Below are 13,338 nucleotides of genomic sequence, written 5' to 3'. Positions count from 1 at the left end.
GAACTCACCAAATACAATTTTATTTTATTTTATTTATTATTTTTATTTTATGTGTATGTGCGTATTGCCTGCATGTAGGTAAGTGAACCCGTGTCGTGCAATGCCCACAGAGGTCGGAAGAGGCTGTCAGATCCCCTGGGACTGGAGTTATAGACTGTTGTTAGTTGCCATGTGGGTGCTGGGATTCGAACCCGGGTCTTCTGCAAGAACAACCAGTGTTCTTAACCACTGAGCCATCTCTCCAGCCCCAGCCAAACACAATTTAAGAATTAATAGGTCTTTATAAATAAGGGGCTACATCTACATAAGTCATCAGAAACAAAAGACAAGCAGGTTCCAGCATCCGTACATAGACAAAGGCCAGGATCCTCTGATGTCATTCCTCAAAACTCTTCTAAATTAACACCTTGCTTTTTAATGATCCCAACCTGTGCCTACCATCATTTACATAAGCCAACTTTCTGAAATAGCAAATAAAAAAGCTCTTGTAATAAATTTTTAGAGCGCGTCTCCAAAAAGGGAAAGAAGAGTTTCACAGCTCTCACCTTTCCTGGATCTAGTAATATTAGTACCATAATGCCTATGTGCTCCAAGAGAGGGAGTGGAATACTGCTTTTTATAGTCAGATGTTACACACAAAATTACTCTGGAAAAACAGTTCCTCCCAAAAATAACATTATCCACCAACTGAGAATTAAGGGACAGGTAAGACAAAGTCTGCTGGGGACATGGGGAAGCTCTCCTAAGAGCCATGTGCATAGTGGACCAGGCTCCATTCTTAAAGTATATCTGCTCAGAGTACAGACCCAAAAGCAGGCCTTACAATTGAAAAATACAAACACTAGTTTGCAGTAGCAGACAATTACCTTTATGCAGTGACTTAGCAATCTGTAGGCAGCAGGACACCTGAATATACTTAACAGACATTTCATTCTTACAAAGTAGAGGCTCAGATGTTACATTCACCATGTATCAAAGCGAACCTTTCCATGACATGCATTACAGTGAGGAATAGTACAGATAAAGAAGCCAAGACATGATACTTACACATTTTATCTTGTGAATTCCTCCTTGCATTATATCCGGAACCAAGATCTGGAAACCCTCCAACATTTTCAAAACAGAACTTCTTGTTAATATAGAGAAAAAGGAGCAGCATCAAGAGAACAAACACCCCAACCGCTGACAGAAATCCAACCGCCTCTGGAGAGACTAGAGGAGAGAAAGTCACAGTGGTCAGCGCTTGTTTCTCTTTAAGCTACAAAGGAGGAGGAAACCCCCAACATACGTGAGATAGATTTTGCTGCTTTATTTCAATTACTTTTAAATTGTCATGATTTAAATAGTTTATAAGAAAACCCACAAACTTTAAATTATTCAACATATTCAATAGCATTCATTCAGAATTTTCAAAATGTTTCTCCATAAGTTAAATTTAAAAATTGGTTAAAGAAAAACAACACTCTAAAAAAAATAAGCAATCAACTAACAACAAATCCATGAAGAGTATATAAAAATTTTTACGCAGTCTTAGAATTATTTCTCATGCACAAGAATTACAAATTCATGAGAGTGTGCACTATTATCATCTCTCAAAGCGTCACTGGCCCCTTCCTATTGAACACTGGTTTCCCTAACCTGGCACTTAAAATTCCAGCCTCTCCTTTCGAAACACCTATCAGTCAAAGGAGTGCACCCGGCAAGCTCAGAACAAACAGCGTGCAGTGTGCGGTTGTGCGTCCTCCAGTCTGATGACCAGCTCATCATCACATCATCCCATTCATTCACACAACCAACAAAATTGCTCAGTCATCAGCTGCACACTAGGCAGTCATGCACACAGCTCCTGTTTACCACAGGCACCTGGTAAAAGCAGTTACAACACAGTGCAATGAAGACTGTGGCTGGAGAAGAGCATAAGAAACGATCATAGAACCACAGGACACTCATTAAGGTTAAGCACTGAAGGGTCAAATGAGCTGTTCTGAAAGCTACGGCTTCCATAACTCGATGAACTAATAGAACTTAGATGAGTTAGCACTATCCCAAGATGAAGCAAAGATGTGTGTGAATCCTAGAGACAGGACATCCCAAAAGCAGCCTGAAACTTTCTTACGAGCCATCTGACTGAAAAGAAGTTGGTCTGAAGAGAATACATAACACTACCCAGGGAGATTTTGTAGAGTGAGGACAGATAAATCTTTGACGTCTCCAGTTTCCAGCAATCTCCCTCTTCTTTCAACCGTCTCATCATCTGTCACCAACCACACCAGTCATCTGGAGTTAAACAGAAACCACAGTATTGTATCCCCTGTACCTTGGAAGCATCAGTGTAGATGAATCATAAGTCTCAAGTGCCCCTTATGAATTATGGCCTACTTTCCCTCCATTGCTCAGGTAGCATGTACCAAGATTCTTTAAGCAAAAGATCTCATTTGTAAAGAATGAGGTCACCAGCTGATGAATCGTTAGTATTTTTATCTGTGCTTTATTATTTATGAAAGCCAGGCACACCTTGAGTAGACGAGAGTATGACATTACAGTCTACTCCAAGCTGGGTCAGTAGTGTTGTCATAGATGAAGCAGTGATGCCATAAAGGAGGGATGCTGAGAGGAGGAGGAGGCAGCAAGAAGCACACAGAGCGTACACCACGTGTCATCTTTAGGCACCTGCTCAGTCTTCCCAGAAGATCCTATTACCATCCCCATTATAAAATGGTCTATAGCAATATGAATCACATGCTCAACCAGAATTCAAAGCTGCTGGAACCACTGCACTTCCTACCACTGCTCATATTGTTCCTCCTCCTCAGCTCTGCTTGCCTTTCCCCATCCCTTGCCCCAACACAGACTCCTGGATTATTTTTCCGTCTTTCTGCTCTCATTTTTAAAATTCAACCTTGAGAGTGGAAAATTGAACCAGAAACCAGTAAGTATAGTGAAAGGCAGCAAGCACTACAGTAGAAATGGGAGTATAAACTCCTGGGACACACACAGAATAGTTCAGAAAGGAGCTGCACTGGAGTATGATTAAAAAGTAGATACAAATTCCATAAATGGAAAAGGGCAGGTGGAATAGCATGATCAAAGACAGTATTTTAAAGCTACTGAAGGGGCTAGAGAGATGGCTCAGCAGTTAATGCTCTTGCAGAGGACCTGGGTTCTATTCCTAGCACTCACATGGTAGCTAACAACCACACATAACTCTAGTTCCAGGGGGATACAACACCCACTTCTGACCTCCTAGGGCACTGTATGACACAGGTGCACTTACAAACATGCAGGTAATATACTCATACATATAAAAAAATTTTTTTTAAATCTGAGCCTTGTGGCATGCACTTGTAATCCCAGTGCAGGGGAAGCAGAGACAGGAGGATCACTGGGACTCATTGGGACTCACTGAAGGGTCAGCCTAGCCAAATCAATGAGCTCCAGGTTTAGTGAGAGATGCCATCTCAAAAACCAAGGTGGGTTGGGGGAGGGGTATGGATGGGGGAGGGAATATAAAGATGATTAAGATGTTTTGTATGAAATACACATAAATTCAATAAAAAACATACATTAGGGGAAAAAAAAAACGCAAGGTAGATGGCACCTGAGGAATGAATCCATGGCCTCCACATGTATACATACACATGTACACATACACATACACACATACAATTTTTTTAAAGGCCTGTTGTCTCTTAAGAAAAACTTTTTTTTTTTTTTTTTTTGGTCTTTTTGAGACAGGGTCTCCATGTAGCCTCAGCTGTCCCGGAACTCACTATGTAAACCAGGCTGGCCTCGAACTCACAAAGCTCCGCCTGCCTCTGCCTCCCAAGTGCTGGGATTAAAGGTATGTGCCACCACGCCCAGCAAGAAAAACTTTTGAAATCTCTAAGTGCACAGTCAAAATTCATGCAGGTCCATGCTATAGAGTCAAAGAACTGAACTTGCTGAATGTTGTAAATAAGTTCACTGGTGCCCTGTTCTCCCATCATTCAGACTCAGTATTTGAATGTGTTGGACAAGAAGCAGTGGGCACACTGTGGTCAGTGTTTAGCGAGTGCTGAACACTGTTTAGCAGAGACTGTGTCACTAGCACTGTGTCATTTACTCCTCAATAAACATATCTGATCGGTGCTGCTACCAATGCCCCATAACAATCTGTGAAGCTTTCAGTCATAAAACTACTATTCAGTGACAGACTGGGGTTTGAATTTGGTCAAGAACTTAGAATCCTGAACTCAGCTGTTAATGGTAAACCTCTTTATTTGACATTCACCAACCACAGTTAAAATCACTTTTATTTTAAAATAATCAAAATGGTTCTATGACCATTTCAGTTCAGACTAGGAAGCTAAGGCACAAAAAGGCGCTAGTTTGTCCAAAGTCACAAATCTACAAAACCTATCAAGTGGGAGATCCTAGATCTGAACCCAGACATTCTGTCTTGAGTGCATTGTCTTAAGCACCAAGCAGACCTGCTCCTTAAATGTCAGCCTGAATATAAAAAATGCAGGAAAGCTACTGACCGAAGCCACAGCACTAACTGCATATATTTATAGTTTAGCTTTTATAAAGGTTTAAAAAAAATCAATAAAGTTCACCCTTTTCAAAATAAACATGTAAATTATAAAATTGAAATCATTATCAAAATACTTTAAAAAATATTTCAAATTAACTTTAGAACTATGCTTAGAAGCCAATATCAACAGTACATGTTTATGCTGTATGACACATTTGAAGTTAGTAGACACGACTGATGGCACATAGCTGGGCTTCAGGAGGCAGAGAAAAGAGGATCATGACCTCAAAGGCAGCCTGGGCTGCACAGTGAGACCCTGAGAATGACTGACTGATAAGTGATTGATTGAATGATAGATTAGAGATAAAGAAGTTTTAAACAAAAGATATTGAACAGGAACCTTGATAACTGTAGTGTTGCTCAACAGACACTATTAACTGTAAATACTTACTGGGCTATCTGTCTCTATGAACTCCTAAAAACCATAGTGCAAAGTAAAAACAAAACAGTACAAGGTGTAACAGAAGACTGTGTGAGAAAACCCAGGAAATTGAGTTTGTTCAAGATCAAATTATATATCTAGACTCCTCTGAGCAACTGTCTTCAGATTTAGAAAAAAATGTTTATATTTACAAAAAGAAAACTTAGATACCACCTTTTGACAAAATTCAAGTTTCAGCAATAGTGGTAAAATTCATTTCAATTTCTAAAATAAGTTGCACATTCAAAAAAGATAAAATTCACCTATGATAATCAAAGCAAAGGTAAATTCATTTTGACTTTAAGAACACAATTCCACTTTACATTTTGCCACAAATGGACATTTTCTAGGTAGTTTCTGAGAAAGAGAGCTAGAGCTGACATACAAATCACTAAGTAAAGGGAAATAGCCACTAAACAAATGCTTCCAATTTTTATTTATGCGTACTACCATCATGTTTAGCTCTACATAGAACTTGTTTATATCAAAGCAGTGAATTTAACTTTACAAACACATCTGGTAAGACTGTTCTACTCATTACTTATCTGCAATGAAAAATTAGACTTAAAAGAATGATCTGTAATTCTTTAAAAACAAAGGAGATAAAGAGCAAAACTTACATGTGCATGACGGTATGGATGTGCCTTGTTCTGCTGAAGTGGAACCTGAGCTGGAGCCCCTGTCATGCATGTTTAAATAATTCATTTCATAGACACAATGTTATCACCTGACCAAAATGCAAGCTAGATAAGAAGCCAACTTTCATGTTAAAAGAAATATTTGTTCCCTATTTATTTATGTCTATGACCTTTTCTCATATTTTAATTTTTTTCTGGTTTGAGCATAGAATAGACACCAAGAAGTAATTCAGGAGTGGAAAAGATTAATTTGATGTGTTTAAATTACCATTTGTAATATCTCAATTACACAAATTAATATCTCCCTTGAAATTTTTCTATTATGATATAAATGATGCCAAACTGGAAAGAAATGAATATAATATACAGCTAAGAGCTCTGGTCTCTATTTTTTTCAAAAAATGCAACCACTAAAAACAGCATTACTGATAAGTGGCAGGATCCACTGCTGAGCAGCTGCAGGAAGCGGGAGGCCCAGAGATCATCCGAGTGGACCCTGAGACCTCGTGAACACAATGCCAGATACAGATACTTGCACAGCTGACAAACAGGAACCATTCAATGTATTTCATATGCCAAACTATCAGAAGACTGAGCTTCATTTCCTACAATTACAATGAAATGAGTTGAAATTTCATTCAAAAATCATAACTAGGGACTGGAGATTAATGGCTCAGCGATTAACAGCACTGGCAGATCTTACAGAGAACCCAGGTTTGGTTTCCAGCACCCACAAGGCGGCTAACAACCATCCGTAACTCTAGTTCCAGGGGATCCAATGTTTGTCTTCTGGCCTCCACAGGCATTGCATGAAACAGGTGCATTTACATACATGCAGGCAATATACTCATACCCATAAAATAAAAATAATAAACAAAATATTTTTTAAAAAATTGTTAACAAGAAAATACCCAAATTAATCTTGGAAAAAACAGAAACCCAAACATTAATTATAAAAACCCAAATATACAATATGTTTAAGCCCAATGCTTAAGATTAATACTTAATAATATGCACTGCACTAATAATAATATATAAACAATAACTAACAAAGGAGCTCTGTCCAACATTCTCTGGGAGACATTTTTCTTTGAGGACAGTTGAGGTTCATTGCAAAACTGCAATTCCAATGAAGTTTGGAGCAAGAAAAATCTATTTTCCCGACACATCTCCCCACAGAAAAAGTGCACCTTCCTTTGGAAAAAACAGGATTAACTGCCTCAAGTTTTCCACTGCCTGCTAGCAATGACCTGAAGGACGAACTGCAAGGCACCACCCAGAGCCACGCCTCCCTTTGCTTTTCTTTTGCAGTTTGCTCTTTTGCTGCTACTATAAATAGAATTCTGAACACACAACACCAAGCAGGAGGATCTCCTACTCAGAGCCAATTTCTGATGTCACTCCGGTTCAGATATGCTTATTTCAAGATTTACTTCAAAACGACCAAAATTATGGTAAACAGGAGGTAACTCTTTTAGAGAAACATCATCTTCTTCCTAAAGTTTAGTTATGCCAGACAGTTTTCTTCCTGAGGTAATCAAAACATCCTCTGCTCATTCTGAAGACACACACTCCCCCCTCCAAAGTGTTCTGAAGAAACAGAGCCTTTGCTGAGAACACGTTCAAGGCCTGTGGATTGGGCATCAAGGTGTCAAACATCTGCACACAATGAAAGGCACGCCTACCCTGCCATCACACCAGGCTTCCTGGTCACTTTAGTTCCCCATAATATAGGCTTCGCATTCTATCTTTTAAATGCAGAAATTTGAATGTATCATTCACTTGCACTCCCGGTGCATACTGGGTAAGTACTGTGGAACTCCACTTACAAAGTGTTATCTTTATCCCTTTTCCATCGGTTTAATACCTGTACCAGACACAGTAAAAGCAAAGATATCTACAATTTTAAAGTAAATGTACTCTAAAATTTTTGCAAAAGTGACACAATTGTCCAATACCGAAGCAGCTAGTTACCAAGCAACCACTAACCAAGCATGGTAACTCGGGAGCAAGCAGTGGAAGCAGCTTGTCCTGGTCCTAGGCTGCAGTAAATAAGTTATGAACGTACAGGCTAACTTCAGTAAGAAAAGCTTTCGAGACAGCTCGGGTAGCATGAAACCAAATCAGCAGTGACCACATCCCTGTCAATCAAAAAGAGAAGACAAGTGCTGGAGTTGCAGAGCTGAGAGAAAGAATCTGTGGTGCACCACGCACTCCTTGGTGTCCATTGCACTTGGGATTTAGAGATAGTACACAGTTTAATGAGCAAACAAGATTTTTAAGGGACTAAGGCAGTAACCAGGTCTCCCGCACGCTGGTGAGTTAGTTAGAACTCACCCGCTTCTTCACCATCCCCCGTCCCAGAGACTGGGATAGAAACCTCAGCTTGTACACCCTGGAGAGCAGTTAGAACCCGCCCACTCCTTCCCAATCTCCACACTTGCAGTTCTAGGTGACTGCACACCTGGCACACTGGATCAGACTGGAGTCACCCGGTCCCTCCAGTAAAAAACATTCAAAAGTGATAACTTGAAACACAGGCCACCTACCTATTCATACCTGATCAGAAATCAATCTAGCTACAATAGCGATAAAAACAGAACCAGTTCTATTCAAAACAGGTAGACTGGATTTTCGTATCAGACATATAACCAAAAGAAGCCCATATGACCAAATCACAAGGCAAAAATAAAAATAACACGAAAAACCAAGATAACATGTTCCCACCAAATCCCACAGTCCCATACAGAGATGCTCTACAACAAGAGCTACACAGAACTCCAGGACCCAGAACTTAAAAGAACAATCATAAACATGATCAAAGAATTCAAGACCTTAAAGAACACACAAACAGGGCTGGAGAGATGCTCAGCAGTTAAGAGCACTGACTGCTCTTGCAGAGGACCCGGGTTCGATTCCTGGCACCCACATGGCGGCTACGAACTGTCCTTAACTCCAGTTTTGGGGACTCCAAAGCCCTCTTCTGACCTCTACTGCATTGCATGACACGGTGCACTCACATCCATGCAGGCAATACATTCATACACATAAAATAAAAAAAAAAGAAAGTATTAAAAAAAAAAAAAAGAACACACAAATTCAAGGAACTCAAAGAGGACAGGAATAAAATCCTGACAGAAGCTCAAGAAAATACAGAGATACAGCTGAACAAAATGAAAAAGACCATTCTGAATCTGAAAAGTGAATTCATGAAATAGTATTGAAGAAAATCTAAACTGAGATGAAGATGGAATTGAAAAACTCAATAAACCAACTGGAAAAGACAGGAGAAAGTCTTGGCAGAATTAATCAAATGGAAAACAAAATATTAAGCATTGAAGATAAAACTGGAGAAGTAAGACTGCTCAAGCAAACATGAAAAATGTTTTAAAAACACAGTAGTTGGGGCTGGAGAGATGGCTCAGCGGTTAAGAACACTGGTTGTTCTTGCAGAAGACCTGGGTTCGAATCCCAGCACCCACATGGCAGCTAACAACTGTCTGTAACTCCAGTCCCAGGGGATCCAATAGCCTCTTCTGACCTCCACGGGCATTGCACAGCACGGGTACACTTACCTACATGCAGGCAATACACACATACACACACAATAAAAATAACAAAAATATTTTTAAAAAACAAAACACAGCAGTGAGAATATGCAGAAGCTCTAGGACAGCATGAAAAGACCAAAACTACGAATTATAGGCACAGAGGAAGAAGACTCTCAGGTCAGTGGCACTGACAGATCTTCAACAGGATTACAGAAGAAAACGTGTCTAAATTAAGGAAAGATACGTGCATACAGATATAAGAAGCACACAGAACACCAGATAGACAGGACAAGAAAAGAAACTCCCCAAGGCATAGCATAGTAAGAACACTAAATGTACACAAAGAGAGGGCACAGGAAGCTGCAAGGGAAACCCAACAGGCTATGTGTAAACGGTAATCCATTACAGTAGCTGCTGACTTTTCAATGCAAACTTTAAAAGCCAGAAGACCCTGAAGCAATGGATTCCAAGTTCTAAATGATCACAGATACCAATCTAAAATTCTTCAGAGCAAAACTGTCTAGCGCGGTGGAAAGAGAAAGAAAAATCTTCTATAATATCAACAGGTTGAAAGAATTTGTGTCTACCAAATCAACCCTACAGAGAATTCTGCAAGCAATACAAAGGACTGAAGAAAGGAATGACCACACCCAAGAGGCTATGGAAAGAAAACAACTGAAACTATAATCACGGAAAAACAAAATAGGACTAAAAATGCAAACAAAAAATAAAATGACAGTGACCAATACACATATTTCAATAATAACTGTAAACATCAATGGCTTCAACTTTCCAATGAAAAGACACAGGCTAATTGAACATATTAAAAAACTCATCTTACCTTCAAAGACAGTCACCACTTTAAGAGCGAAAGGATAGAAAAATATTCCAAGCAAATGGCACAGAGAAACAATCAGGCATTGCCATTCTAATATAAGACAAATATACTTCAAACTAAAATGAATCAGAAAAGATAAAGAAGGTCACTTCATTCTGATTAAAGGAACAATGGACTAAGAAGACATTACAATCATAAACATATTTTCACCAAACTCTGGTGCACTCAAATGAATACTATTAGACTTCAAGAAACGGTTTAACTACAACTCAATAACAATATGAATAAGGAAAGAGAAAGCAGGAAGGAGACAAAGGAAACCAACCTCTACAGAACACGCAGATTTATTACAGAATAAACCTGAGAAGGCACCCCCACCCCGTCCTGTAGTCCAAGAGGTGGGAACTCCTCCTCTTGTAGCCCACGGACAGAGGAAGTGGGTACCTCCTTGAAGACTGGGATCCGGAGAAGGAGCCATGTCTCTTACAGACACAGGGTTTGGGGCTGACTTAGTGCAAACCCAACAAGAAGCTCAGTTAGACCAGGCACTAAAGTGAGACCCAGGTGTTAATGAGAAGGGTAGGGCAAAGTTCTGGAAGCCTTCCAGGAGAGAGAGGAACAGACCAGATAGGCTGTGGAAGATTATTGCCATCATGTGGGGGGTACCCCAGAGCACAAAGACCAAGCAGAGGGAGAAGAAATCTGGGTGAGAATGAAGTTTTGGAGGTTCCTTGGGAGCCAAAGTTCCTCCACCAGAGAAAAAGGTCATCAGTGGAAAGAAGGGGCCACAGGAGTGGGTCCCAGGCAATGTCTATATGGGGAATGAAGAGGGTTGTCCCTGGTCTATGTAGGAGGCCACTTCCCAGATGGGGAGGAAAGGAGGAGGGAAAAACAAAAAATGAATGGACTAAACTAAGGGAGTTTGTTTAAGAGTAGTATGGTGCCTCCAACCTCCAACATGAGATTGAGGTCTGGAAAGGAGGGTAGGCAAATTCAGTTAAAAGAGTAGACTAGCTTCAGTGTCAACCATAAAGGAAACAGGATGGCTGGACACTAAGTAATCCTGGGTTCCAGAGACTCACCCTTCTGGACAGCAGTTGAAATACCCAGGCCTCCCCATTCCAGTAGGTGTTAGGGAAAAGCCTCTTGTGGGGAGGAAGAGGACTGAACCGAGCTGGGCAGACATCTCCTGAGTGCAGTTCCAGTCTCCCCACTGACCAAAGAAAGGCACAGCTTGGTGGGAGGCCAAGGGTGAGGCATACTTTAGCCCAATGCCTGTCCCTACTGCAACGGAAACAGGAATGAGTTGGGATCTGGTATCTTGTTGGCTTTGTTTTGTCTCACTCCCTGAGGCTGCACAGTAGTCTAGCAGTTGACACTTAAAGTGCCTCTTTTTGTCCTTTTCTTCTTCCCCTGGTGGTTGTTAAAGACCTTGAAGCAATGTTACTTAATACTTGGACCAACAGCCTAAAGGAAGGAATTGAGACTATGTTCATTAATTTTGTAAAAGGTCACAAGAATACTAGGTTGAACATGACTTTCTTTACCACTGAAAGATACATTATGGATAATATATTAAAGAAATAATACATCAAAATGAAACTAACTTCAATATGGATAACTGCAAGGTTACTACCCCACCAGAAGCCAATGATACACTAATAAAAATGTTGGCTCAGGGGGCTGGAGAGATGGTTACGTGGTCAAGAGCACCAGCTGCTCTTGCAGAGGACCCAGGTTCGATTCTTAGCACCCACATGGTGGCTAACAACTGTCATTAACTCCAATTCCAAGGGATCTGACCCAACCTCCATGGGCACTGCATGACACGGATGAACCTACTACATGCTGGCAATACACTCATACACATAAAATAAAAAATAATAATAATAAGTAAAATATTTTTTAAAAACAGAAACTGCTAGCTCAATAAAAAGTGTTGAGAAAAAATTTAAAATAATGATATAAAAATGACATAATGCAAGTCAAATAGTTATCAGTAGTGTGATGCTTCTAATGGGTGAAGAACAAATTGAAAATAAGTGATCATGGCTTCATATTTCAAAATAAAAATGTTCTACATAGCACATTCCAGGTCAGCTATGGCTACAGACAGTACAGAGAGACCCTGTCTCAAAAAGACACACACACACACAAAAAAAAAAAGTCCGGAGAACAACAGTTCTGAGCACATCTAGAAGGCCCTACAGTAAAGTGAGGTGAGCACATCTAGAAGGCCCTACAGTAAAGTGAGGTGAGCACATCTAGAAGGCCCTACAGTAAAGTGAGCTTACTCCAGCCTGTAGAAGAGATGGTAAAAAGAGGTACAGTTTCTAGTTTGTACTAGTCAGTCAGGAACTTACTGTGGAACAGTCAGATTAGGAAAGATAGAAAATGGCCTGCAATAGTACCTAAAAACTTAATTACAGAAATAATATTTAACTTGAAAAGTAGGACAGGCTACAAAGAGAAATAAATATAAAATTTAGAAGATTGAGATTAAAAATCTGCTCAAGAGAAAGGCTAAGAAGTTCCCATTTCCAGTAAGTCCCAAATGCCTAGGTGACTCTAAGGAAGATATTAGAAAGTTCAAATTCAGAAAGAAACTTTGAGCATTTTCAAAACAGGGAAACAAATTACTGAAAAACATAATTATAGCTACATAAAAACTCTAGAATGAGTGATTCAAAAAAATTTAAAACTAAAGGACAGATATGAAGAATATTATATAACATGGAAGAAATCAAATGGCAAAAAAAAACAAAGACATTCATTTATGAAACTGAATTTATAAAGAAAAAAGTATTATTAGAAACCCAAATTTTTTTAAAATTTTTATTCATTAAATTTGGTTTAGAGCATTTCACATATGAATACAATGCATTCCTACAATTCACACCTTCCTTGGTTGCATTTTAACACAATGTTGGGTTTAATTTATTATAGAATTTTTGCCTCTGTGCTCATGAAGGGTATTTCTCCAGTTTCATCTTCTTATTTAAAATTTGTTGTTTTTCCTAGAGGGAATGGAACCAGAGGGAACATACCTCAACATAATTAAAGCTATATACAACAAACCCATAGCCAACATCATTCTAAATGGAGAAAAACAGGAAGCATTCCCATTAAATTCAGGAACCAGACAAAGATGTCCACTATCTCCACTCCTTTTCTACATAGTGCTTGAAACTCTTGCAAGAGCAATAAGACAGGAGAAGGAAATTAAAGGAAAAGAAGAGGTCAAACTATCCCTTTTTGCAAATGATACGATACTATACCTAAGAGATCCCAAAAATTCCACCAGAAAACTAGAATTG

At 39.4% G+C, this 13,338-nt stretch overlaps 1 protein-coding gene across 2 annotated transcripts in view; it reads right to left on the bottom strand.

The window, feature by feature from the left end:
• Syt14 (synaptotagmin 14) overlaps positions 1–13,338 on the bottom strand; it is a 201,079-nt gene that overhangs the window by 135,486 nt on the left and 52,255 nt on the right. For both annotated transcript variants that reach the window (XM_008824807.3, XM_029559488.1), the window contains exon 3: positions 1,048–1,212. In XM_008824807.3, the coding sequence (XP_008823029.1) occupies positions 1,048–1,212 (165 nt within the window). The remainder of the gene's footprint in view (positions 1–1,047; positions 1,213–13,338) is intronic.

Source organism: Nannospalax galili, unplaced genomic scaffold (assembly GCF_000622305.1).
Source record: "Nannospalax galili isolate Female #2095 unplaced genomic scaffold, S.galili_v1.0 scaffold648, whole genome shotgun sequence".
Taxonomy (NCBI): Eukaryota; Metazoa; Chordata; class Mammalia; order Rodentia; family Spalacidae; genus Nannospalax; species Nannospalax galili.
The sequence above is the reverse complement of the archived record's forward strand: the minus strand, read 5'-3'. Positions and strand labels throughout refer to the sequence as shown.